This window comes from Lepidochelys kempii, chromosome 8 (assembly GCF_965140285.1).
Source record: "Lepidochelys kempii isolate rLepKem1 chromosome 8, rLepKem1.hap1, whole genome shotgun sequence".
Taxonomy (NCBI): domain Eukaryota; kingdom Metazoa; phylum Chordata; order Testudines; family Cheloniidae; genus Lepidochelys; species Lepidochelys kempii.
In genome coordinates, this window is record NC_136387.1 from 44,749,953 (window position 1) to 44,777,854 (window position 27,902).

The window sequence follows — 27,902 nt, forward strand, 5'->3', positions numbered from 1 at the left end:
GGCGGAGCGGAGGTGAGCTAGGGGTTGCTGGGGGGAGCCGCAGGAAGCAATGGGAGGGGGGAAATGAGACACACCCGGGTGAGGAGGCGGGGCCGGGGATTTGGGGAAGGGGCGGAATTGGAGCGGAGACGGGGGTGTGGGAGGGCACGGAAAAAAAGCGGCGGCGGTCAAATTTTTTTTTTGCTTGGGGAGGCAAAAATCCTAGAGCCGGCCCTGCTGAGAGGAGAGCGTGGGAGTCTGGGTAAGCTGACTTCCTGGGTCTTATTTCTGTCATTCTTAAGGAAGATTGTTGTGCAGGAAAAGGCTGCTGATCAGTGCTCACTCTGAACAGAAGGAGCACCAGTGCCAGAGACAACATAGACACATTTGGCAGGCTATACCCGGGGTGAAAGTAAGCCGGTACGCCCCGGTACAGCGTAGGGGCAAGAGCCGGTGCACCATACTGGGGCAGCCCGGCTTCCCCAAGGGGCAATTTAAAGGGCCTGGGGCTCCCAGCAGTGGCTGGAGCCCCAGGCCCTTTAAATTGACTCCAGAGCCCCGCTGCTGGAGCCCTGGGATTGCGGCTGCGGGGCTCCGGCGGCTATTTAAAGGGCCCGGAGCTCCCCTGCTTCTACCGCCCCGGCCCTTTAAATAGTCGCCGGAGCCCCGCCACCGCTGCTCCAGGGGCTATTTAAAGGACCGGGGCGGTAGAAGCAGGGGAGCCGCAGGCCCTTTAAATAGCTCCCAGAGCCCTGGCGTAGCGGGGGCTCCAGGGGCTATTTAAAGGGGAGGGGCTCCAGCTGCCTCTGCTGCCCTGGTCCTTTAAATACCCACTGGAGCCCCGCCACTTCCCCAAGGCTCCGGTGGCTAATTAAAGTAGCGGAGCAGTAGAAGCAGGGGAGCCCGGGCCCTTTAAATAGCCCCCGGAGCCCCAGGCTGCTGCTGCTATCCCAGTGGGGGAGGGGGGTGAGGAGGAGGAAGAGAAGGAGGGGGGCACTTACCATACAGGGTGGGCTGGGGCTGGCTCTGACCCCCTCAGCCCTGCCCCTTCCGCCCTCGGGCCCGCCCCTTCCAGGGGCCAGAGCTGGCCCCAGTGTACCAGTAAGTCACTCGACTTACTTTCACCCCTGGATACACCTTGCCATAAATCTTCCACTGGCTTTAACCTAGCACCAAGGAGGACTGCATAAACCCTGGCAGGTGCATCTTCTCCGTGCCTAAGGGCAGGATTCCACAGGCAATGTTGTGTGTGGGCTGGGGACAAGCAGTGGAGTCCATAACTGTGTAGGATGCAATGATCACGACACCTTGTTTAATTGGCACCTTACCAACGGCTCAGGGAGTGCCTCTCTCCTCCTGTCCAAGGCAGGATTTGTTTAGAAAGCTCATTTTTCCTGAGTAAGATGGACGACAGGGTCCGGTCCCAAAGATTTGGGGGGACCAGCTGGCGTCACCTGAACAGTATATGATGTTGAGAGAGTGCTGGGCACCCACCCTCTGAAATCCAGCCCCTTTAAGGTGTCTCTAGTCAGGCTGCCAAAATGAATAGTCACTTCTAAAACTCTTGGCCATGCTGTAAAGCACCTACTATCCCAACAGACATTGAAGACCCACAGATGCTAGGATTCTACAATCCCTTGGCGCTGTTCCTTAAAACTCCCTGGCCAAACCCATAACTGGACACTCCTGTGCTATTCCACACTACGCTGCACCTGCTACAGAAACAGCACCTAGGTAAGTCACTCCACGTACCTGCTCTCCCGAGTAGCTGCTGGCTCAGCAGTGCTGCCAGAGTCCACGCAGTCAATTTCTGCCTTCTACCCTAGAATCATATCCTTTGTTCCCCCCCGTTATAGGAGGGAGCTGTACTCTTGGTCCTGTATAAGTAACACATTAACTTGGCATCTGTTAATTGCTAACCCAAGATTTACCTCCATGAGTTAAAAAATAATTTCCTTACTTGCAAACACCAGACACTTGTCAGACTAAATCCAGTGTTTCACTAACTCATGGTAAATGAACATAGGATTTTACTCAGCGCAAACTATGGGGGTATTTGAGGAAGGACGTGCTAGACATTTAGTGAGTCAGCTGTGGGGTGCTGCTTGTGGTGTATGGACAACGTGGTAGTGGCAAGCGTGTGCCTCTGCATGGAGAAGAAGGTGCGTAGTGACGGATGGATTAATTTTTCATTCCCATGCATGTACTGTTATGCTGGAAGGTGCAATGGCTACCATCAGTCACAGACCTGGTTAACAAACAGGTGTCCGTGTGTACCAATATGCACTGGCATATGAGTCAAAGTTTCTCTCCAAGCGTTTGTGCTAATCAAACCTGGTTGCACAAATATTCATGGAAAAATGAACAACAAACCATACAAACGGGGATCAAACCAGGAGTCAGAGCTCCCCACGGTGTTTACAGAGAACTTCCCCTGTTCATCCAGCTCCAGTGCCCAACTCTCTTGTACCCCTCTTCCGTTACAGACAGAGGCTGCAGGGGCTTCCACCTGGTGAGATCCTTGTCCATCTGAGTGTGCAAGTGATTTAGGTCTTCAGATAAAGCTTCCACCCAGCTCTAGTGATGAGGTCGGAAATGGTGATGTCGAGATCACCAGTTCCTCTGGCAGGAGGAAATGAAGGAAATCTCTGCCCTTCTCATGCACGTGGTATGGCCTAGAAGGAAACACCCCCCTTCTCCCCCAAATAGGGATACAACAGCTGCTGCAGAGACCTGCTGGCTCCACACAACAGTGAAAAAATCCCTATCAAACCCAAATACTCTGCTGCCCACACAGTTACCCCCGGCAGGAGAGAGAACGAACCCACATGTTAGTCATGTCACTTAATGCACGCTGGGACAGTGCTCAGATACGATGGTGGCGAGGGTGGTATAGGAACCTATAGCGAACAGAATGGAGTTTTCAGGAGCAGGACACTTCCTGTTGGGTTGCCAGAGCCTCTACGCTTTTGGTTCATCATAAAGGTTTATTTCTCTTTCATTCAAATGCATCACCTTGGATAACGAGTTCCTCTAAAGACTTGCCTCCCCTCAATAACATTTTCAAGAGTGCCTAAAGTGACTTTAGGAGCCCAAGTCCCTTTTACCAAGAGTTATCTAGCCATCTAGGGGCCCAAATCTCACTGCAAGTCAATCTCGCTGCACCTCCCATGTGCCTACATCACTTGAGAATAAGACTTAGGCTACTAAGGCACCTAAGTGCTTTGGAAAATGGTGCTTCCTATATACACTGCTCTACCACTCGCTCCCAGACAACCAAATGCATGGGAGGCATCAGCACTGTATGAACAGCAGCTGGCTGAAGCTAATCCCAGTGAAGATGGAGGTGAAGTTGGTGGGGACAGTGAACATCTTCTAGAACTTCTAGCCATCAGGACAATGCCCTGTTCTGCCTTCAGATTATCAAATTGGTCTGCAACACTGGGGTACCCCTGGACTTTGCTGCCAGTCACACAGACAGCTACAGCATAGGAAAGGCTGGCCTGGCCAGGCAATATCATCTCTTCCTCTGGAACTTGGCCCTGGAGATTTACACAGTTTTGAGCTCCTGGTTTAATGATCGCAGTGCAGCACCCCAAGGGATGAAACTGCTCCAAATGCAGCAGCCCACTTAGTTAGCACCCAGGGCTGCTGAAATTACATGACCCCAATGCTTCATTCCCTGTGCAGGGTCCTGGTTGAATATTGAGTCAAGTTTGAGGCTGCTGCCCTGATGTTCAATGCCCTTCATGAAAATGGCCCAAGCTATGTAAGGGCCTAGGTCAGTCTCCATGACTGCTACATTTCACTGCCCATTGCCACCCACATGGGTGAGTCCAGGGAGTGTTGGAGATGGCGCTCTCATGGCAGCTGGTCCATGAGTCTGGAACAGGGACTGAACTGGCCAGAAGCCTGTCTTCCCCAGAACATCTGGAAGGCATTCTGCTTCGACCTAGCGTTCCCACGGTACCTATATGCCAGAAGAGCATGGTGGGTGCCCTGTGCAGCACTTCTACAGCCTGGGGAGCATCCCACTGTGTGCTAACCAAGAGAGTGGCTCTGTTGGTCCCATCTGCAAGCATGCCCAGGGGGAAGAGCAGACAGGGTTGTGAGCATAGTGGGGCAATGGCTTGCCTGGCTGTGCATTCATATGATCTAGCAGCCCGTGCCTCTGCCTTGGATGTGGATTTCCCATCCCCTTGTGCCTAAGGGGTGCATCCAGCATTCCCAGGGCGTGCGCATCATCCAACACCAGTAGAGCCACTCAGCACAAGGGCCCTAGCAACACTTACAGGCAGCCAAAGGCCCAGTGATTCCCCCAGGGCAGGGTTAGGTCACAGATGAACCACAACTGGAGGAAGAACTCCAGAAACAGGGCACGGGGACACTTGGTGACTTCTGCCTACTTACCCTAGGGTCACACACATTGGCCCACTTTTGGCCCAGCTCTTCCAAAACACACAAGACATTTCATGATACAAACATGCCACATTCCATTCCCCTGGCTGCAGCCCATGTCAGCACAGTTGCGATTAGAGCTGCTCCAATCATTTGTTGCTGACAATTGTTTCATTGCAGTTGGCCTATTTTCTCTGTGCTCCAGCACATCCTCCAACATGCTAATGCTGTCACTGATTGAGGAACAGTCTTTATGGATTATGCCAGCCCACAAGGGGAGCTTCGTGCCTTTGTGGTGACTCGGCTGCTGAGCCCCTCCAAGAGATACACATTAAAATACCTCTGCCCTCGCCAGTGATGCAGAATGCTGGGCCCCCTGCAGACCTGCTCCCAACTTCCACTCCTGCAGTTCCCTGCGCCTGCTCATGGGACCAAGCTCTGACATGCTGTGGAAGGTCACGGCCGGTCATCCACACAAGCCACTGCTGCCAGGTGCATTGGCCCTGCCCATCTGTGTGATCACGTAACTCCCCTTCGGGAATCTCCCCACTGGTTTCCCATCCAGTATCGTATCACATTTACGCTTCCTGTCACCACCTCCAAGACTCAGTAAAACTCTGCTGCTCCCGACTTACCCTCCCTTATCAAGCTTTGCATTGCCTTGTCCCTACCAATGCCCTTGTCCACCCATCTGTGGATCCTTCACAATCCCCTTCTCCCCTGCAACCCTCAGATGCGGTCTGATCTCATCCATGGGCCCTTCCCACATCCACAGCTCAGTCCCTCTTACAGAGCCACATTGCATCTTGTGCTCCTTGCACAACAGAAGCAATAGGAAAAGACAACACCCCCCGCCCAGGCACAGCTGAGTCCCAGAGAACCAGGCTTACTAAATCCACACAAACACACCGAGGAGGAAGGGCAAATGGTGGTTGTGACTGGTGCATGGGAAGTCTGTTCCCGTACAGTGGCATGCAGGGCAGTCTGCCGACAACCCAACTCCTGGCGGCCCTGGTTCATGCACTGTGTGGGTGAGAGAGCGGGGAGACTCCCTTGCTGGGGGAAAGCTGAGGTTCCTGCAGGGGGCAGGATGAGCAAGGACTGGAACAGGGTCCTCCTGGAGAGGGGAGAACTGGAATTTCATACACACAAGAAATATCTGCACTGGTGCCTCTAGCAGTGAGCACCACTAGCAGATTCACAAATGATTTAAAGGGAAACTACCCTATTCCTACACACCACAATGCACCACTGCCATGCTGCCCATGGTGAATCTCATTGGTTTATATATAAGTTGCCCGCTGTTGTTCCCCCTTCCCTGACCTCTGCCTTTAGATTGTGAGCTCCTCAGAGCAGGGGCTGTCTGTAAGTGCATGGAAAGCATCTAGCCCATACTAGGCACAGTATCGTTCAGTGCCTTGTATGAAGACAGAGGAAGAGGGTGCTTCCCCCTTCTCAAACAAGGAGTGCTCATACTGATGTCCAGTTCCTAGGGGTGCACACTGGCGGCAATGGGCCAAAAGCAGGACTTTCTTTTTGCTCTGTGTATGCGCAGTGCCTCACTCCAGGGGGTCCTGTTCCATGGCTAGGGTCCTTAGCATGGCCGGATTAACCCATAGGCTAATAAGGCTATAGCCTTATGCTCTCCATTACATATTGAAGTAACAGCTGAGTGACAGCAGTGTAGTCATCGGAAATTTTTTGTCTCCTTAGATATTGCTTTGTACAAAATTAATCCATCAAGATTATGAATTCAATTTCTGGTGGTTGTGATTTTGTCTTTGTGGGCTAAGTAACTGTTTGTGGGCCCAAGCAATATTGAACTTTGTACACAGTAGGCCTACAGTGGACATTACAAACAATGTTGAAGAAAGGAGGATGGCAGAAACTGAAGGAGGCCAAAGAAAGATGGCAAAGACAAGATGTAGTGCTGAAAGGTACTCCTCCTTGCCTAACAATTTTTCCTCCTACTAAGTCTGGTGATGAGGAAGTCCAGGTGAATACCAAGTGAACCCGCCGCACCTGCGCCTGTTGAAAAGGAGCAGCCTGTAGCTGCAGTCTCACCCCACTCCTCTGAAGACTTCTCCAATGATCCAGGCGAGTGGGACATGACTTCTCAAGATCTCATTGCATATTGGACTGAGAAGGGTCCACAGAAATGCCAGAATCTAGATGACAGGTTTCAGAGTAACAGCCGTGTTAGTCTGTATTCGCAAAAAGAAAAGGAGTACTTGTGGCACCTTAGAGACTAACCAATTTATTTCGAAAGCTCATGCTCAAATAAATTGGTTAGTCTCTAAGGTGCCACAAGTACTCCTTTTCTTTTTGAGAATCTAGATGCTGACTTTTCATTGACAAAGTGAGAGTAAACCAGCCAGAATCCTTATCTGACCAAATCAGTATTTGAATATCTGAAGCCTAACAAACAGATTGACAAGTGAGAATGGCTCATCTATTCGCCTTCTAAGAAGACGGTATACTGTTTTTGGTATCAGAAAACAGGCAGCAATAAAAAGTGGGGAATGGTCTGCGAAGGCTTCATTGAAGAATACTGCATACATTACCAATCATGCAAGGAGTAAGCAGCATACATGGTCAGTTAGCAGCTACCATGCCTGAAAGAAAGTGGCAGAATTGATACCCAAATGAAAAACCAGTTTTTGGAAGCTTGTGCTTATTGGAAGAATGTTCTCAGATGCGTAGTTGAAACCATAGCTTTTCTTGCTGAGCATGATCTGCCATTCTGTGGAGCAGATGAGACTGTTGGATCGAAACACAATAGCAATTACCTTGGTGTTTTAGAGCTAATCGCTGAGTTTGACCCTTTCTTAGCTCAGCACATCAATGAACACGCAAATCATGGAAAAGGCCATACAACATATTTATCAAAGATTATTTGTGAGAATTCATTGCACTGCTGGCAAAGATGATGCTATCAGCCATTGTAGATGAGATCAAAGATGTAGGATATTTTTCAGTGTCTGTCGACTCGACACTGGGTGTGTCACATGTAGATCAGCTGACTGTCATCTTGCATTATGTGCTACCCATTGGACCAGCTGAACGTTTCAAGACCTTCATAAACATCACCAGCCACACAGGGGAGAAACTTGCCTCATACCTACTTGGTTTCCTCACCAAAAATCAGATTGACATCAGCCTTTGTCATGGCCAAAGCCATGACAATGCAAGTAATATGAGTGGCAAATATTCAGGGATGCAGGCAAAGATAAAAGAGCACAATGCTTTGGTTGATTACATACCATGTGCTGTATACTCACTCAACCTTGTTGGCCAGTCTGCCATGGATTGTTGTGTTGAAGCAGTTTATTTTTTTGGATTTGTCCAAGAATTGTATAATTTTTTCTCTGCATCAACCAGTTGTTGGATGATTCTGCTCAGAGCTCAAGTATGAAACTGCAGAAAAACCTCAGAGTCTCTGGATTAAGTTTAGAAGTGTGAGCAACAAGGGTGATGTCGTGGTGGGAGTCTGCTATAGACCACCGGACCAGGGGGATTAGGTGGACGAGGCTTTTTTCCGGCAACTCACGGAAGTTACTAGATCGCAGGCCCTGGTTCTCATGGGAGACTTCAATCACCCTGATATCTGCTGGGAGAACAATACAGCCATGCACAGACAATCCAGGAAGTTTTTGGAAAGCGTAGGGGACAATTTCCTGGTGCAAGTGCTGGAGGAACCAAATAGGGGCAGAGCTCTTCTTGACCAGCTGCTCACAAACCAGGAAGAATTAGTAGGGGAAGCTAAAGTGGATGGGAACCTGGAAGGCAGTGACCATGAGATGGTCGAGTTCAGGATCCTGACACAGGGAAGAAAGTAGAGCAGCAGAATACGGACCCTGGACTTCAGAAAAGCAGACTTTGACTCCCTCAGGGAACTGATGGGCAGGATCCCCTGGGAGAATAACATGAGGGGGAAAGGAGTCCAGGATAGCTGGCTGTATTTTAAAGAATTCTTATTGAGGTTACAGGGACAAACCATCCCGATGTGTAGAAAGAATAGTAAATATGGCATGCGACCAGCTTGGCTTAACAGTGAAATCCTTGCTGATCTTAAACACAAAAAAGAAGCTCACACAAGAAGTGGAAGATTGGACAAATGACCAGGGAGGAGTATAAAAATATTGCCCGGGCATGCAGGAGTGAAATCAGGAAGGCCAAATCACACTTGGAGTTGCAGCTAGCAAGAGATGTTAAGAGTAACAAGAAGGGTTTCTTCAGGTATGTTGGCAACAAGAAGAAAGTCAAGGAAAGTGTGGGCCCCTTACTGAATGAGGGAGGCAACCTAGTGACAGAGGATGTGGAAAAAGCTAATGTACTCAATGCTTTTTTTGCCTCTGTCTTCACGAACAAGGTCAGCTCCCAGACTACTGCAGTGGGCAGCACAGCATGAGGAGGAGGTGACCAGCCCTCTGTGGAGGAAGAAGTGGTTCGGGACTATTTAGAAAAGCTGGACAAGCACAAGTCCACGGGGCCGGATGCGATGCATCCGAGAGTGCTAAAGGAGTTGAGGGATGTGATTGCAGGGCCATTGGCCATTATCTTTGAAAACTCATGGCGATCAGGGGAAGTCCCAGACGACTGGAAAAAGGCTAATGTAGTGCCCATCTTTAAAAAAGTGAAGAAGGATGATCCTGGGAACTACAGGCCAGTCAGCCTCACCTCAGTCCCTGGAAAAATCATGGAGCATGTCCTCAAGGAATCAATTCTAAAGCACTTAGAGTAGAGGAAAGTGATCAGGAACAGTCAGCATGGATTCACCAAGGGAAAGTCATGCCTGACTAATCTAATTGCCTTCTATGATGAGATAACTGGCTCCGTGGATGAGGGGAAAGCAGTGGACCTGTTGTTCCTTGACTTTAGCAAAGCTTTTGACATGGTCTCCCACAGTATTCTTGCCAGCAAGTTAAAGAAGTATGGGCTGGATGAATGGATTATAAGGTGGACAGAAAGTTGGCTAGATTGTCGGGCTCAACGGATAGTGATCAATGGCTCCATGTCTAGTTGGCAGCTGGTATCAAGTGGAGTGCCCCAAGGGTCGGTCCTAGGGCTGGTTTTGTTCAATATCTTCATAAATGATCTGCAGGATGGTGCGGATTGCACCCTCAGCAAGTTTGCAGATGACACTAAACTGGGAGGAGAGGTAGATATGCTGGAGGGTAAGGATAGGATACAGAGGGCTCTGCTGCCCAGTTCTCAGGGTGGGATTGGGGCCGCAGGTAACATCCTAGCTCCACCGAGAGTTTTGCCATTGACATCACTGGAGCCAGCTTTTCATCCCTCAAATCTCCATTTCCAGGGGACTTCTCAAGAACCTGCAGACTGATCATGTCCTGTCTGGTAACAGAGTCCCCAGAGGAGGGGATTCTGGGCTGGTCCCGTGGTCACTGAGGTACCCGTTACAATCAATGCTGGTTTTGTTCCTGGATCTGCCACTGGCCTGCTGGGTGACCTTGGGCAAGTCACTTCATTGCTCTGTGCCTCAGTTTCCTGCACTGTTAAATGGGGATAATGACATTGACTCCATTGAGCTCTGCTGATGGAAAGTGCTATATAAGGGCTAGGGATGATTATTATTTTCCTTTCTGCCTCCTTCTCAGCTTTGACCACGAGAGCAAACTACCCTGTCAGCCCCACATTTTCCCCTCCTGGTTCAAGCCCCAACCCACTCCTCTGCTCTCTTGTCCTGACTGGGATGAGCCGGGCAGTAGGCAGGGGAGCCTTCCATTCACAGCTCCATCTCTCAGGGAACCAGCTGTGGGCCAGAGAGGGTTGTGCCTCCTACAAAGGGAGTGGTGTAGCAGTGAGGGTGGAGACCCCTGTGTGAGCTGGGGCTGTCCCCCTGATGTGGTCTAGCTGATGTTTAGTGCATGGCTATATTAGTTTAACAGGGGGGCCGTAAGGAAAACACGCAGGAAGGACTCATAATGGCTCACGATAATCCACATTGGTGCAAACACTCGTGGGCTGTTCAGAGACAATGGCAGGCCAGGAATAGGTCTCGGAGCCAGAAGGACTCCAGCTGTTTACAAAGGGACTCTCTGTCCAGAGTGGGGCTGTTCAGGTATTGTTGTTTGGGGGAATCCAGACATCCGCTGGAGTGCTGAAGAAGAGAGGCCAGCCTAGACTGCCCTCATGGGACGGCAGGCTGTGAGGAGAGAGAGATGTGGGCAGACTTGGTTTAAATTCCTCTCTCTGAATGCTTTGCTTTACTGTTACATGACCATGACTTTTGGTTTCAGGCAGGTTGTTTGGTCGCTCTGTTCCCCTTTGGGCACAGACTCCCTCTGGGAAGAACTGCAGGTGCCACACCCACTTGGACCTATGGGGTGAACACAGTTGGTACACAGGGGGCTGTAGCCCAGGCCCCGGTCTAAGCATGGGAGAACTGCAGAATTCCACCCCAGGAGAGGTAAAGGCACAAGGCCTGGTACCTGAGGGGTACACGCAGAGAGACCAGGGAGGGACAGAGGTGCAGCTGCAGCCAGCCTTGCAACCCTGACACATGATCTGTAAATACACAAATCACTCTAAGAAAACACTAGCCTGTTTCACTGATCCCTGCTTCAAACAGGAAGCTGACCCACCAAGCCCCCAAACTGTGGCCACTTGGTAAAGGGGACATGGTACAAATCGATTTCTTCTGACAAAATAGGACTGCCCTGAGCATATGCCTTAACGGGCCAGACTCAGGAGCTGCCAACAGGCAGGGATCAACCTTACCACTACCTCTCTCCCCAGCTGCCTGTGGACGCGTCTGGATGGGACCTGGAGAGCTGCATGCTCTGCAGGAGACTGTTTAACTCTAAGAGTAACCACCCTTCGGAAGTGTCTGAGCCTCCCCATCAATCCTACAGATGATTTGACACCAAAGCATTGAACGGCTGAGTCTGTCTTTTGTGCCCAGTGGGGCTCATGTAGTTTTGAAAGAGAATATGCCATGTGTGTATTTGGCCTGAAATCCAATCTGCTGGCCTCTGGAATGGTGTGTGTGGAGCCTTGGGGGAAGCTGGGCTGAAGCTGGGGAGCTATGGGACCTGCTGCACCTGTGGCCATGTAAGAAAGAGACCAACCCAGGTAAGATCTGCTTACCGTTAGCAACTCACCGAGCCTGCTCTTTGACGGGGTGTCCATTTCTGACCAAGTGGGAGGTTGCTATGTAGCAGAAAGACCTCTCTTTCCTTTCTCCCGGGCACAGGTTTTCCTTGTCCTTTTTGATCAGATGCCTTTTCTGATTCCTGATTGTTTGAGGAAGTCTCTCTCGCTGGGGTAGAAAGTGCCTCTCTGGCTCCTCCATCTCTCCTCTGTCAGATGGTGGTTGACTGTTAGTATTACCTGTATTAGCAGAGTGCATCTCAAGGCTCCATTGCACCGGCTGCTGCACAGTCACAAAGGAGAAAGTCTGTACTCGAAACAGACAAAGAGTGAGAGAGGAAACTGAGGCACACAGAGGGGATGTGACCTTGCGCCAGTCACCCAGCAGGTTGGGGCACAGCTGGGAACAGAACCCAGCTCTCCTGATGAATCCAGCCAGGGCTGCAAGCAGTTAATGTCTCACTCATTAAAGGCAGGCAAAGAATTATTTGCAGATGTTATTCAGCGAATAATTTTGAAGCAATGGATCTGAGAAATGCTGGCAAGTTTGAAGGCAATATACAAACAGAGGCCAAACTCATCCACTCTGTTGCTTATGGATGACTCAGCCGGCTCTCCTGAGGAAAAAGGGCAGCTGATGAGCACAGCTAGCCATCCTGAACAGGCTCAGCATCCATCTCAGCATCCAAAGGGGCAGGGGCGGTTAGAAAGCTTTGCTGAATTAGCCAAACCTGTAACTCTCCCACCCTTGATCCTTATTCGTCCCCACAACCATCTAGCCATCCCTATGGACCCTACTCCCTCATACGCTTTACCTACTGTACTGTGGTAATGTCCCTTGGGATAAGCAGCAGCTTGCTAATCCACCCCAACATCTCCAGGGCATAGCCTGCTGGTCCCATTCCCCCAGATTCCCGGTGCTATAGCCACATAGTTCCCCCAAGTCCTTTAAAAGGCCACACAGCTGGAAACAGCCAAGCAGCTTCTGGATCCAGTTCCTGGGGGAACCCAGCCCACAGAGAGGTATGAACAGAGGGCTGGCCCAGCTGCACTGCCCTCAGAAGAGAGGAGGGGAGAGAAGCCCATGGTGGACAAGGACATGGGGTTGAAAGCAAGGCAGGTGGGTGAAAGAATGGCTGGGCTTTCCCGGCTCCCCCTGGGAATATTTTGAATCTCAGGAGTGGGTTAGGTTTGGGGATGTTTAACACTCTGAGGCGGGAGACATTTTCTGTACATCAGCACAGGGTAGAGCAGGGCCCCTCTTGCAGGGGCATCTGGGGACAAGAGCAGATGTGTAATAAATGCTGGTGGCAGCCCCAGCAGGGAGTGCCACACAAGGGTGCCTGCCACCACTTGGTTGCTCCATGTCTACACGGCTCCTCCACAGCAGCGCAAAAACTCTTCTGCTCCTTCTCCCTTCTGGCTACCCATAGAGGAGCTGGATCCAGGCAGCCCGAGCCACCCACTCTGGCAGTCCCCTCTCTGGCCTGGGTGAGAGGACCCCAGGAATAGAGAGGAGACTGCCACCTTGACAACAGGCTCCAGGTCTTGTGCCAACTCTCCCCACCTGCATGAGACAGGGAAGGAGAGAGGGGAGTGTGAGGAGGCAGGGGAGGTGCATGGGGACAGGAATCACTGGGAAGGGAAGCATGGGGAGTGAGGGCTTTAAAGCAGGGTGTGCATGAGACCATTTACCTTGTGTTATAAGTGGCAGCTGTGCAAACCAGGAAAGAGGAGCGTGAAACATCAGCTCACATGAGCCATGGTGAGTTGGAATGATTGATCCTTTAATCTAAACAAGGCATCTTTGATTCCACAGTAGTAGTCACAATACACAGAAAAACATACGTCACAGATAAGCATGAACACACATTCCCACCTTATTAAAACTCACTGAAAGACTTAAAACCAGAGAAGAGCTGAAAAATACAACCTGAGGTCACTACATTCAGCTTGACTACATTGCTATAAATCACTATACTAATGGCTAAGTGCTGCCTACATTTCTCTGCAGGCCTGGAGAGGGGATGAGAGCTCTGCATGCTCAAAATAAGTGCAAAGTAATATACACAAGAGCTTTACACTACAGTAAATAATCCACTTTATTTAAACACTTGGATAACTAGTTCCTTGCACAGATGGGTCTGACAGACAATAACTCTTGTAGTTAAGTGAGCTGCGACAATGCGTTTCAAATGAGAACACTGCAAATTCTGCTCTAGCAAGGAAATCTAGTGGCATTTTGGATGAAGACAGTTTTGCTGAGTTATGTGGTTTGGGACATTAGCTGGTAAATGGGCTGCATGCATCATTATGCAGCAAAGGTCCTGGCTGGCAGCTTTGTGCTTTTCAAAGTCTTCTTGGTTTGGGAGCAAATCAGATGTTTGTACCTTCAATCCAGCACTAAGAACATGCTGTTTCCAGGCCAAGGCCTTTGTGAAAAGTTACATTGCTCAAAGATTTCAATGTGGGGTTAAAGTGGTTTTGACCACTCTCGGCCTAATCAGCCCTGAAGTCTGACCATATTGAAAACTGGTGGCCACAAGGTGGAGCGTGTTTCCACGGTATGCATCCGATGAAGTGAACTGTAGCTCACGAAAACTCATGCTCAAATAAATTGGTTAGTCTCTAAGGTGCCACAAGTACTCCTTTTCTTTTTGCGAATACAGACTAACACGGCTGTTACTCTGAAACGTGTTAACATACAACACACTAAAAACATTAACATACAGCTGGGGAAATAGGCATTGCTTATATAGGAAGTACACAGAACTGTACCTAGCAGAGGGGGCTTGAGGTTTACAAACCCCACTCCCAGAGCTGTAGCCATCACACATTGTACAACACACAGTCCCCAAAGTAAATAAGAACATTAGGTGCATTTCAAGCTCCAATAAAAGACAAGCGCTTAATTTGCTAAGCTAGCAGTGTTAGCCTTGGCTGTGACATTTTATTTTTAAGCTCTGACAATATTACAAATGATGAGAAGTATAAAAATGTAGGATAGTATGTGATATTGGCCTTTAGGCTTCTAGAGTTAATACATACTTAAAAAAAAACACTCAAAGGAATTTTCTGTAAACATCTTAGAATTCTTCAACTATTTAGGCCACATTTACTCCAGTATATCTAGAAATCGAATGCACTAAGTCCCTCATTCTGCAGAGCTGAGCGCAGGAACAGGAAGGGAGGCAGGGGGAGAAAGTAGCTTTAGCCAACTTTGGACTCCCCATATTCTGGAGCTGACAGTCCCATATGTCTATAACCTGTTGGAGTGGAGAGGTGTAGGGCTGCAATAGTGGGGAAACCCCCTTATGGAGGGATTACTTCCCAGTGCCTGATTCTGCCTCTTTTATGCCACCAGAGTGTTGTAAAGGGGCCTTAGGAGGATGGAGAATTAGTTCCTATTCTGTCTTGTATCTTTTGGCAAGATATAGTTACTTTCTTGCTAGTGATGCCGGCACACACCTAAGAGTCACCCAGACAGTGAAGGCACAGAGAACTTGTAATGTTCATACCAAACTTTTTACAGAAGGACAAATGATACCCTGCAGTGAACATCAGACAAGTTATTGACGGGGATTGCTAAAGGGACACTTTCAATTTAAAACAAAAATTCACCCCTCTCTGGAAACAGCCAGTAATATCTAAGATTACAGCCACTGAAGCATCAAAGACAAACATTTCTGTTTGTGTACTCTACCTGCATTCTGTGCACATACCAGCACTTTGGGTAGAGTCCATTTCCCTACAGTTTGTGTGGTTCTTTCACATAACGGGGGGAGGAAACAAAGCACAGCATTTTAAGATATAGAAAACTGATCTGAAAGCCATAAAGATTGGCAGGCATGGCACCCAAAACTATCTTTAATTCATAGATTACACTCTGACAGTCTCCTTACAGCTGTCTGAACAAGCTGAGAGTATAAACTTGCTTAGTAAACCATCTCTAGATATTAGCTACCAACTATGGCAATTACTTGCAAAAAGAAAAGGAGTACTTGTGGCACCTCAGAAACCAACAAATTTAAATTGGTCGTCTCTAAGGTGCCACAAGTACTCCTTTTCTTTTTGCGGATACAGACTAACACAGCTGCTACTCTAAAATATGGCAATTATTGTCACTGCTAGAACTTCCTTTCTTTTTAGAAGACAGAAATGAGGACAAGTCCAACTAGATCTCAATTCTATGGATATTTTGACCCCACTCCTCTGCTTTCCAATCTGGACAGGGGATGGAGGCTGTGTTCATATCTGTGTTCGCACTAGTCATGGACAAGGGTAAGGTATCCACACTGATTTTTACATCACAAGTAGCATTGTGTAACCTGGACCACAAGGTTCTGTGGACTTGTTCTGGACCGCTGCAGGATCCTTTCAGATGACAACGGGGGAGCAAAAAACATTTTAGGAAAAATGGGCCTGCACAGCCATAAGAATGAAAACAGCATCCAGTATTTGTCTAAAAGGGACAAGTGCACACTCCAAGGCTCACTTAAAATCATCTTGTTGAAGCTTTCCAAGTGAATTCACTTTAGCTGAGCAGAAAAACAGCAATTTAAAGCCTAAGTTATGAGAGCATCAAAACCAGAGTTCGGAATGAAATGCTTTCACCCTCTTTGTATGGAGGTTGGCATGTGACCATTGACAAGAAACCAGCTGCTCTAATATCTCTGTATCTTCTCAGCGAGGTCAGTTATTGCCCAATTGTCTTAAAATTGGAGAGCTAATTACATCTGTAAACATAGCAACGTGGGACTGGAAGGGACCTCCTGGGTCACTGAGTCCAGTCCCCTGCTATTGCAGGCAACCCCATGAGATCATCTTGTGTATAACCTTATCAAGCTTCATCTTAAAACTAGTTAGGTTGTTTGCCCCACTGCTCCTATTGGGAGGCTGCTCTGGAACCACCCTCCTCTAATGGTAGGAAACTTTCTTCTAATTTCCAGCCTAAACTGATTCTTGGCCAGTTCATCCCCATTTATTCTTGAGTCAACACTGTCCTTTAGCTTAAATAGCTTTTCTCTCTCCCTGGTGTTTACCCCTAAAGTGTTTATAGAGAGCAATCAGATCCCCTCTCAGCATGACTTTTGCTAAGCTAAACAAGTCAGGCTGTTTTAAGCCTGGTCTGCACTACTGTGGCAAATCAATCTAAGCTATGCTACTTCAGTTATGTGACTAATGTAACTGAAGTCAACGTACCTAGATCCGCAGTGTTTACACCGTGCTGTGTCGATGCTCTCCCACCAGTTTACCCTATGCTTCTCAGGGAGGTGAAATACAGACATCAATGGAAGAGCACTCTCCCATCAATTTAGCATGTCTTCACCAGACCTGCTAAATCGATGCCGCTGCATCGATTGCAGCAGTGCTGATTTAGCTCTGTAGTGAAGATGTGCCCTTAGTCTCCTGTGTAAGACAAAAAGAAAAGGAGTACTTGTGGCACCTTAGAGAATAACAAATTTATTTGAGCATAAGCTTTTGTGAGCTACATCTGATGAAGTGAGCTGTAGCTCACGAAAGCTCATGCTCAAATAAATTGGTTAGTCTCTAAGGTGCCACAAGTACTCCTTTTCTTTTTGCGAATACAGACTAACACGGCTGCTACTCTGAAACTCGTGTAAGACAGGCTCTCCATTCCCCTGATTATCCTAGTAACCCTTCTGTGCACCTGTTCCAGTCTGAACTCATCCTTCTTGAACAAGGCAATGGCACCCACATCCTCTCCCCGTCACAATCTTTACCTTTTAGGCAAGAGCACTGTTGCTCACCTGCAGACTTTTTACACAACCTGGCACCACAAAGTCATCAAGCTAGATACTAACTCACAAAGCTCAGAAGTCTTGTTTCTATTCCAAAGTATGTTTACCATATGGTCCATTCGGGGATATTAGAAAGCTTTACAGGCTCATCTCTTGAGGTAACTCTATGGGATAATACACCTTTGTGGTGTCATATCCTTTATATTAGATTTATAAGGACAAGACAGTTCTCCACACATTCCTACACATGTCCATCTTCAAGGCCACATGACTGATGTACTGGAGGAATGCAGAGCTAGATCACAGATTTGTTATTTTTACTTTAATATTCCCCCCACCCCTTTATCTGTACATCTCTCAGGTGCTTCGGAAAACAGGAATTGCCATACTGGAATAGATCATTAGTACTCCTGGTACAGTAATTGGTTTTAAGGATACATTACACTGCATGGCACATATTTTTTTTTTAAGTGACCTTAGTTTTTTCTTTCCACCAAATCTCTTGCATGAATACAATATGCCCCTGGGAATTTAATTTCTCATGTAGTTCTGCAATCTCTTTTTTTTCAATTCAGATACTGTGCCTTCCCTCCACAACCCCAAAAGAATAACTATCTAGTGGGTATTTCCTCCTCACTGGCTATGCAAAGAAACTATTTGCATAGCTTTTCCTTGTTGGAGGCCTAACAGACCCAGAAGAACTTCCCACCAGTGCTCTAGCTAAAGAATTTATTTTCTGCCTCTTTGGCTACTTTGTTAATTTCCTTTTCATCACCACTCTACACAACAACATTTATGTTCTTTCCTATTTGTCTCAGCAAGCATAGAGCTCCATTTATTGTAGAATTGATTTTGCTTAGATACAATCAGCTTCATAGAATAGACAAAAATAACAAAATATAGTTTGGCACACATCACTTCCACTGTTATTTTGATTGTTTTTTTCCTGTAGTGGACAGCAGTGCTATAACCAATATACCGAAATTTTAGAACATGAATAATCCCATGGAAATCAATGGGAATAGTCACCGGCTAACATGCTGAAGCCTCTTGCTGAATTGGGGCCTACATACCTGAGATCAGGATCTCAATGGAGCTTATTTATTTTTAAAGACCTAAACAGTCTACACCATGTGTCCTCATGTGGCATTAACTGTTTGCATGTTGTCTGCCTTTCAACTGAGGTGTAAGAGGGAGTAACTGTGCTCGAATGCCCTGCTCTGATGACAGAAGAATACATGAAAGGGAGCTCTGCTTACCCAACTGCTAGGACAGCCTTTTCCTGTTTGCAGTGACAAACTGCACCCTGCCTAAAGGAGAGCTGGTACAGATACCCCAGAGTACTCATTCCACACTTTATTAAAACCCTATTTGTGCATTTCCACTCCCAAAATTGCCAGTTCCCAACATATTCAAAAGCAGATGCCTTTACCTTTCCAACCAGCCACCCACTTGACAAAGTGAGGCTCTGTAACTGGAATGTAGCTGGCAAGCGAGGGGCAGGCTGCTTCAGAAGGAGAAAGAATCGATTACAAAACCTTGGTAATCTCAAGGTTATAGAAGAGGCAGCAGAGGAAGTGCACCCACCCCACAAATGGGTTGAGTCAGAATAATGTACTAAAGCCACTAGGGGGCACACCCACTATTAATCAGCCGCAACAGCACCAATTAGTACATTTACAGCACAGAGGGACTGTTTTCAGGAAGTAACTATCTAACAATATTTATAAGAAGTCACATCTACTATTTATGCTATATGACAGGGGTGCGCAAACCTTTTGGCTCAAGGGCCACATTGGGGTTGCGAAACTGTATGGAGGGCCGGGTAGGGAAGGCTGTGCGTCCCCAAACAGCCTGGCCCCTGCCTCCTATCCGCCCCCTCCCATTTCCCACCCCCTGACTACCCCCCTCAGAACTCCCGACCCACCCAACCGCCCACTGCTCCCTGCTCCTTATCCAACCCCCCTGCTCCCCACCCCCTTACCATGCCATTCAGAGCGGCAGGAGCTTCTGGCCAGAGCCAGTCCCGCCGCTCAGAGCGCTGGCGGTGTGGCGCAGCGAGGCTGCGGGAGAAGGGGGGACAGCGGGGGAGGGGCCGGGAGCTAGCCTCCCCAGCCGGGAGCTCAAGGACCGGGCAGGACGGTCCCGCGGGCCGTAGTTTGCCCACCTCTGCTATATGAGATAGTAAGCCAGCTATACTACAGGCATCCTCTGCTGTGTGCTGATTTACAGTATTTCTACTAACCACAGACCTTACTGATGCATGTTCTTAAATACCAAGAAAATAAGAATTAGCTGCTTGGCTAATATGCAGATCTCCGTCCGACTTCTACAGCACCTGGAGATGTGGAGCGATCGTATCCTGGGATGGCCAGTGCAACCGTATGGGCTGGTACATGTTTTGGCCCAGCAGCACATTGAGAGCAAGATGGCACCAAGAATAGCTTTCCAACAGATCTCATTTTGTCCCAGCCTGAGTCCACATATCCCGCAGAATGAAGCATGATGTTGTTGATATTGTCAATCTTGCTTGTCAGATGAGGCTTATGATGATTCTTTCATCCAGTCCCGGTTCACGCTCTCTGAGCAGCATAAGACACTGCAATGTGTGCCTCTTCCTTTTCATTATGGCCATCACTGGTTCCACGCTCCAAAGAGAGCAGGTGCATTCAGGGGCGACAGCCAGAAGTATTTCACCACATTGTACTGCATGTAGCCCATGATGAAGCCAAAGGCCACGTCTGTCACGTTGTGTCTGCCCAGCATGACTCTGGAGATGCCCACAATGATGGCCCATAGAACCACCAGGACCCGCAGAGGAATGGCAAGCACCAGGTGGTGTAGGACAAATCTGCACACCATGGCAGCTCTGGTAGCATGGCCTGATGGGAAGGAATATTTGTCCACAGAGATAGTGACAAACATGTCCATCTTGTTGTGAGTGGGACGTCTTCTCCTCACGAGCCCTTTCACCACCGCCACCAGGACTAAATCCAGCACCAAAGCTAGGAGATAAATACAAAGGGGTCATTTTCCACGTTGTGTGTCATAGAAATTAACCAAAACTAACCCAGGGATAAATAATGCTGCTGTTGAAACCCAGAATCAAAGTAATAAGCAAACAAAATATTTAGGATGAGCACCAACTCCATCTGCATGATGAAAACACGTATGTGGGCAGAATATAGCATAGGTTTCCTGGCTATGCGTGTATCTGTGTGTACCTACAGCCATCCTAGTGCCACCTGGGGCTTGGTGCAGTACCGTGCCCTTCGCTGTTCCACAAGTAGCCTCCAAACTCACTGGGCAAGATTGTCAGCAGGTGTAAGTCAGCCTAGCTCCTTCAAAGTCAAGGGGGCGTCATCAATTTACACCAGCTGAAGAACTGGCTCATTGTGCCAGAATGCTTTTCTCCTCTGTGGAGCATTTCCGCTCACCATTCAACTCAGGGCTCCCACAAATCCCTTTTTCAGAAGGGATGAAAGGATTCCTGTTCTAAACTGTTACCTCTTTTCCTAGCTCTAGATTCTTACACATCACAATGGGTTACCTACGGAGGTGGTGGAATCTCCTTCCTCAGAGGTTTTTAAGGTCAGGCTTGACAAACCCCTGGCTGGGATGATTTAGTTGGGGATTAGGTTCTGTTTTGAGCAGGGGGTTGGACTAGATGACCTCCTGAGGTCCCTTCCAACCCTGATATTCTATGATTCTATGAATGCACATTTAAGACCAACAGAAAACAGCTCATTTTCAGTATAATTCTTTGGCAGGCCAGGAATTGCCAGGATAGGATGGTTTATATGTAGAGAACGCCTCTTCTTCCACCCTGAGATCCTCTTCATTCCCGCTCTTCCTTCCCTCCTTCAGAAGTCCCACAACAGATACCATTCTATAAACACAATGGACTGCTACGTCTGGCTCAATTGAAAAGATTGAAGGGTCATTGGGGTAGTAGAAACTCATCAGTGCTTGTTTGAATCGGCTGCAAGCTCTTGCAGTACCATATCCTCTGTAGCTCTGATTCAGAGTTCCAGAATACAAGTCACAAGGTCATTCTCTTGCTTTCAAGCTAGCAGGGATACGGAGGCTATTCCATGGAGAGCTTGACCTTCTGGCTTCTTCAGCCAGCATGAGCCTCCATGTCCCTGCTAGCTTGAAAGCAAGAGAATGACCTTGTGACTTGTATTCTGGAACTCTGAATCACAGCTACAGAGGATATGGTACTGCAAGAGCTTGCGGCCCATTCATACAAGCACTGATGACTACTACCCCAATGACCCTTCAATCTTTTCAAGGGAGCAGGCATAGCAGTCCATTGTGTTTATAGAATGGGCAATGGCACAGCTGGCATCAGCTCCTGGGATGTTGCTACTGAAAATGAAATTGGTGATGAAAATGGTTTGCATGCATTGCAAAAACACCACATAGTTTGGGATGAAAGGCAGTCTCCAACTGGGAGGATCTGGAAGCTGTAATACCAGGGCATGCTGAAGGCTGGGATTCAAGTTCACTGGCACAACTGAGTGACTCAACCAAGACTATGATTAAGTCTGCATGTCTGTCACAGAGATCACAGAAGTCATGGACTCCGTGACTTTCCATGACCTCCGTGACTTCTGCAGCGGCCAGTGTGGTTGGCTCTGGGGCTGCCCGAGCTTCCAGGCAGCCCTGGGGCCAGCAGCAGTTTGGGTGTGGGAAGAGGCTCCGGGGATTGGGATGCAGGGCAGCGCTTACCTCAGGGGGTTCCCTGGAAGCGGCTGGCATTTCCCTGCAGCTCCTAGGCAGAGGGGCCAGGGAGTTCTGTGCACTGCCCCTGCCTGCAGACATCGTCCCTGAAGCTCCCATTGGTGGAGGTTCCTGGCCAATGGGAGTGGCGGAGCCAGTGCTTGTGGCAGGAGCAGCATGCTGAGCCCCCCTTTAGGAGCTGCAGGGACATGTTGGCCACTTCTAGGGAGCTGCACGGAGTGGGTAGGGAGCCTGACAGCCCCGCCAACCCTCTACCACCAGTGGGGGTCCCAGGCCACATGCCTCCACCGCCTGCCTACCTCCCAGCAATAGTGGGGGTCCCAGACTACCGCCCCAGCACCCCCGGCCTGCCCTCCCAGAACTCCCCTGGCCCAAGTTTTAGTTAGGGATATACAGTACAAGTCATGGACAGGTCATAGGGCGTGAATTTTTTTGTTTACTTTTACTAAAAATATCCATGACTAAAACGTAGCCTTCCCTTAACTGTGATTACATGCTGAGCTATAGGGAGCTGGCATCAGCTCCTGTGCTGCTGCTACTGAAAACAAAATGGACAATAAAGTGATGATGAAAGTGGTTTGCATGCATTGCAAAATCACCACATAGTTTGGGATGAAAGGCAGTCTACAACTGGGAGGGTCTAGAAGCTGTAATACCAGGGCGTGCCTAAGGCTGGGATTCAGGTTCACTGACACAACTGAGTGACTCAACCAAGACTATGATTACATGCTGAGCTGGAGGCAGCTGCACTATTAGTGCCTCAATTACTTTCATAAACACTAAATTCATCCACTTAAGCCACTTCCAGAAATCCTGCATGCTGGACTCCCCATTGAAGGTTAGGATTTCCAGCTGGAGGATTCAGGTGTACCCTAGCTCACAGCACTATGGCCATATAAATCTAGATTATCAGAACCTGCCCAGATATGGCAGAACAGCTGTTTCATAGAAACAGAAGAAAGCATGTGCCACCTTTTCAGAACACTGATATCTCATCCCAAGCATGTTTGGGATGGCCCCAAAAGTGCTGTGTCCCTAGGATGACTGAAGGCACATTTGCCTGAATTGACCACGAGTCAGAATCCCTAGACTGCCATGACGAGGGAACCGTGTAGATGCAGGAAGAGCTGGCAGCCAGCTTGCTGAAGCGGTCTCTGTGGCAGCAGCTTTGGCAGATCCCCATGGGGCAGGGGTTGCATGGCACACTGGTTTCCCAGCCCTGCTGAGTGCAGCCCCTGCCCTGGGGCACAGGGAGGCAGGGCCCTGGGAAGCTGGCAGAAGAGTGGCAGGGCTGGGATACCAGCACAGATCAGGGCTGGCTGGGATACGCCCTGCTGGGTGACTTGCCCCAGCCTGGGCTCTCGGGAAGCAGCTCTCAGGTAGGTGACGGGGGGGTGGTGGTGGTGACTCAGCCTCTTCCCTGCCCGCTGCTCTGCCGAGCCTGGGCCCCGAGCCAGCCGTGATGAGAGGGGAGAGGCGCCCCTTCCCCCGGCCCCTCACCGAAGAGCAGGTTGAGCAGCACCTCGCGGCCCGCCGGGCTCTCGCTGCGGCCCAGCCCATACAGGGTGCCCGCCAGCCAGGGCACGCCGTGGCCGGAGACCTCGAGGAGCCGCAGGAGGGGCCTGGCGCTGCCCCAGGCCGAGCGCTCCCCGGCGCACACGCCCAGCCGCCGGGAGACCCGCAGGTCGGCGGCCAGCAGGGAGCGCAGCGCCACGGCCGCGCAGGACGGGCTGGGGACGGGCGCGGCGCGGCGGGACGGGCTGGGGACGGGCGCGGCGCGGCGGGACGGGCTGCTCCGGGGGCTGGGCATGGCGGCCAGGCACGGACCCGTCCGGTTCTCCTCAGCGCCCGCCCGGCGGCCCCAGCCCGGCCGCCTGCTTCCGCTTCCGCCTGCCTCACGTGACTCCGCGCGCCCTCGCTCCGGTCACCCTGGAAACCAGGAGGGGCCGGACCTGCGGGCCGCGTGGGCTCCGTCCAGTCCTTCCCCGGGGGGTGGGTTCGGAGGACGGCTCCGTCCTACCACTTGAGGCAGAGCAGGGTGGGGTGAGAGTGCAAGGGGCTGGAGGCTCGTATGCTGCAGGGTGGGTGGGGGTCCTACCCCATGGGGTGGGGCAGGGTGTTGTAGAGGAAAGTTGGAAAAGGTGAAGCCCGGTAAAGAATCAGAAACCAGGAGACAAACAAAGGGCACCTCAAATTTATTGTTTTTGTAATCTCGTGATTTTAAGCCAATCTCATGATTTTGTGGGGCCTGACTTGCTACCTTTGAATGTTTGGGGTTGGCAATACTGGAAATCAGGACAACAGCAAACAATCTCACAGCAGAAATCTGAAACATAATGCACGCGCCTCCTAATACACATGCCCAGTGCTCCAAACACACTTCTGCATCCTGAACTCCCATTGGTGGTGGCCTGACTGTGGCACATTGTGTCTTTTGAGACGTGGCTGATGATTAAGGCTGCGTGTTTGTCAGGGAGGTCACAGAAGTCACGGATTCCGTGATTTTCCATGACCTCCGTGACTTCTGCAGCGGCTGCTGCAGCTGGCTCCAGGGCTGCCCAAGCAGCTCGGGCAGCTCCTGGGCCGCCGCACTCGTGCTGCTGGGGCAATCTCAGGCCACCGCACACCCCTCCTCCTAGCAGCAGCAGTAGTTTAGGTGTGGGAAGGGACTCAGGGCTGGGGCACAGGGTTGGGGTGAGGAGTGGCGCTGACCTCAAGGGGCGTGGGGGGCTCTGCGGATGCTGCCAGCATGTCCCTGCAGTTCCTAGGCAAAGGGGTCAGGGAGCTCTGCATGCTGCCCCTGCTTGCAGTGCCCCCGCAGCTCCCACGGGCTGCAGTTCTCAGCCAATGAGAGCTGTGGAGCCCGCACTCATGGCGGGGGCAGCGCATGGCGCTCCCCTTGCCTTCCCTCCCCCTAGGAGCTGCAGGGATGCACCAGCTGCTTCTGGGGAACTGTGCGGAGCCAGGGGAGAAGCATGCTGGCCCTGGCAACCCTCCTTCCCAGCACCAGTGGGAGTCCCAGGCCATGCGCCACCTGCCCCCCCCCAGCACCAGTGGGGGTCCTGGGAAACACCCCCACCCAGCACTTGCGGTCCCCCCTGGGCCGTTTCCCCTAGCACCCGCGGCACCCAGACTAAGTTTTAGTTAGGGGTATATAATACAAGTCATGGACAGGTCATGGGTCGTGAATTTTTGTTTACTCCCCATGACCTGTCCATGACTTTTACTAAAAATACCCATGACTAAAACATAGCCTTACTGATGATGTATGCATGCATTTGTGTTGGGATGGTGGCTGACTGTGTTGCATCCTACCCTTCCTCCTGCATACTGTGCAAACTGCCCACACATATTTCATTGTCCCTAGTGTTAAGGAAAAGTTAGCATATGTGACTCCATTTTGGTTTGGGGCCCACCATTGTCTAAAAGCAAGCACATCATGCCCCAGGAGGAGTGTTCCTTAGATACTGCATTTTGATTTAACCCTTCTATTTAGTTTTAAACTAAACTGTCCTATGAAAAATTAAACACAGCAATTCTGGCCACAAGACAAACACAAAACACAGAACATAATTCCTATTGTGCCAGTAAATTCATGATATGTTGAATTGCTTTTCAGCTGGCATCAGTTTTCTCTGATTTTCTGAAAGACAAAAAGAACATAGATCTACCCCTTCTGAGCAGTCAGTTATTGCTTAAAATATCTCCTTTTTATACAAATACTCTTGTTAATTGCAGGCAAAACAGAGGAATTACCCATATTTTCTTGTATTTGTTTCATAGACAGCCCCGGTTTCAGTGGCTTCTACCTTATCAGTTAGGTAATTTAAATTAAAACAAATGCTTTTCAGCTTGCTTTTAGATCCACAGCTTAAAGATTCTTACTTTAAAAAGGGCACAATAAACTTTACCAGACTTTTGATTGCCTTTTACTTTTAACTCCTGCTGTCAAACACACAGTGACCTGAAAAGGAAGACAGCACCTATTGTAGCCCCATGGAGCCTGATAAGATATTAATTAAGTAGCACTGTATAATTACATTCCTTTAGAAAAGGGCCCATTTTTCTCAAAAATGGCTGCAAAGAAACCAAGAATTCTTTTTTTCCTAGAATTTCACAAAGTTTAACTGCTTAATTCTTTCCAGCAACTACAGAGTTAACTTCTTACTTTCCTTTCTTAAATCACTTGCTTATCTCCCAAAACTACACCCAATCAATTCAGATGTTACCATTCCAAGTATTATTCCGGGATTTACGTTTCCCATTCCTGTAATTATTTACTCTTCTTTTTCCACTATGCCCTCCAAGTTTCCTGTTTTCCAATCTCTCTATCTGTTGTTTGCCCGCTTGGGCCTGATCCTGTTTTTCTCTCTGAACTGTCCTTCCATGAGCACCAGCTTTATCCCACTATCAATTTAACAGGGAGGGTGGGCTTCTTAACTAGCCCCCCAGCCCTCCTGGTCTCTTCTCTTAAATATTCTCACTCACAAGGGCTACCCGAGTCCTCCCCCGTGAGGCTTGTCACCTGGACAGAACGCACGGCCAATTGGCAAGCAAGGAGGTGACGGGCATAAGTCAGAAAGCCGAGGGTAAGCCGAAGGAGGGGCAGAAGCAGGCATAGCACAGAGCGGGGCTGGAGACCCCTGAGATGAATAAGAAAAGGAGGAGGAAAGAGGACGTCCTTTCACACGCGCATAAGCCCAGTTGTCCCACACATACCGATGTAAGCAGAGTCAGGATGAGCTCCGCCCTGACATCTGGTGGTGAGGTGTGGCAAGTTGTGGAAAAGAACTTCAGGGGCTGATCTCATTTGCATAGGCACACCCACCCCACCTAGAATGAGGCCATAGCTGCCCAAATTGTCACTTTGGCTGCAGTGGGATCCCCAGTGTCTCTGTTATTGGGGCAGGAAGAATAAATTGTTATTACCCTGATTTTGGGAATCAAGGACAGTGGAACTACACTTGGCCTTTTGTTATGATGGAGGGACTCGCCATCAACTAAGTAGCACTCGCTAGGCAAGGGACGTGGGTTTCAAAACTCTGTGAATTGAGAGAGGCCAGGAATAGGTATTAATACTTGGTGGCATGGGCCCCCTGGTAAGGGCCTTATATGCTAATTGCACTTCCTTCTCTCTCCACTGTGGAATATCAGAGCTAATTTTGATTCCATTAGGAGTCTAGTTACAGGCTGCTGAGCTTACTCTGGGCTAATGGTGCACCAGCACTGAGGGTCCCCTACTACAAGCTGTAAATCACAAAAGAGCTAAACTTACTAAGAGCTGAAATCACTGAGTGTTGTGTTAAGTAGTGGGGGAGCCTGAAAATATATGGTGGGGCAGTTTGTGGAACGGCAAGCAGAGTGGCTGGTGGAGCAGAGCAGTTTGCGGGACGGTGAGCGGAGCTGTTTGTGAGACAGTGTAGCGGAGCAGAGCGGAGGCATTCATGAGATGGCGAGCGGAGCCCTGTGGAGCTGTGGGGTAGTCAGCTTCAGGTCACGTAAGGTGCCCCCTACCTCTTCTCTCCCCCCCCACCCCCACAGGCACATTTTTACGCAGACTGGGGAGTAAAACTCTGCAGATAAACTTTTGGACTCTGGGGCTGCCCTGACCAGGGACAGAGACTTTTGGGTCGTTGGACTTTTGGGACTTTGGGTGATTTTGGGTTGCTGGACTCAAGAACAAAAGGGAAAGGACATGCCCCAGTTTGCTTGGGGTGGGTTTTTTGCTCATGGATTGTGTTATGAATCCTGGTGGTGGTGTTTCCCCAACATAATGCCACATTGTTTCTCTCTGTTATTAAAAGGCTTTTTGTTACACTCAGACTATGTGCTTGCGAGAGGGGAAGTATTGCCTCTTGGAGGTGCCCAGCGGGGGTGGTATATATTTGTCCCAGGTCACCGGGT

The 27,902-nt window shown here is 49.4% G+C and overlaps 2 protein-coding genes and 1 long non-coding RNA gene across 4 annotated transcripts in view; 1 reads left to right on the forward strand and 2 right to left on the reverse strand.

Annotated features, from left to right (window-relative positions):
* Positions 1-1,845, reverse strand: part of LOC140915841 (flavin-containing monooxygenase 5) — a 17,748-nt gene extending 15,903 nt beyond the window's left edge. The window contains exon 1 of one of the 2 annotated variants that reach the window (XM_073356302.2): positions 1,732-1,845. The gene's annotated coding sequence lies outside the window, so the exon portion shown is untranslated. Of the gene's footprint in view, positions 1-980; positions 1,002-1,731 lie in introns of those variants that run through there. The other variant, XM_073356303.2, reaches the window with a different exon arrangement.
* Positions 137-14,118, forward strand: LOC140915842 (uncharacterized). The gene is made up of 3 exons (XR_012160298.1): positions 137-241; positions 1,579-1,713; positions 11,137-14,118. It is a non-coding gene; the product is annotated as an uncharacterized LOC140915842 (long non-coding RNA).
* A 5,080-nt stretch (positions 14,119-19,198) lies between these two features.
* PLPP6 (phospholipid phosphatase 6) lies at positions 19,199-23,874 on the reverse strand. Its single transcript, XM_073358188.2, has 2 exons — positions 23,499-23,874; positions 19,199-20,257 (listed from the first exon to the last, which is right to left on the reverse strand). The coding sequence occupies exons 1-2, from the start codon at positions 23,806-23,808 to the stop codon at positions 19,887-19,889; spliced, it is 681 nt and encodes a 226-aa protein (XP_073214289.1). The 5' UTR covers positions 23,809-23,874; the 3' UTR covers positions 19,199-19,886.
* Positions 23,875-27,902: the final 4,028 nt, after the last annotated feature.

Bases quoted from the DNA above. Each gene is read 5' to 3' on its own strand.
- PLPP6 (XM_073358188.2), bottom strand. From the start codon at position 23,808: ATGCCCAGCCCCCGGAGCAGCCCGTCCCGCCGCGCCGCGCCCGTCCCC. The intron at 20,258-23,498 runs GTGAGGGGCCGG...TTTATCTCCTAG, and splicing joins GCTGCTCAACCTGCTCTTCG to CTTTGGTGCTGGATTTAGTC.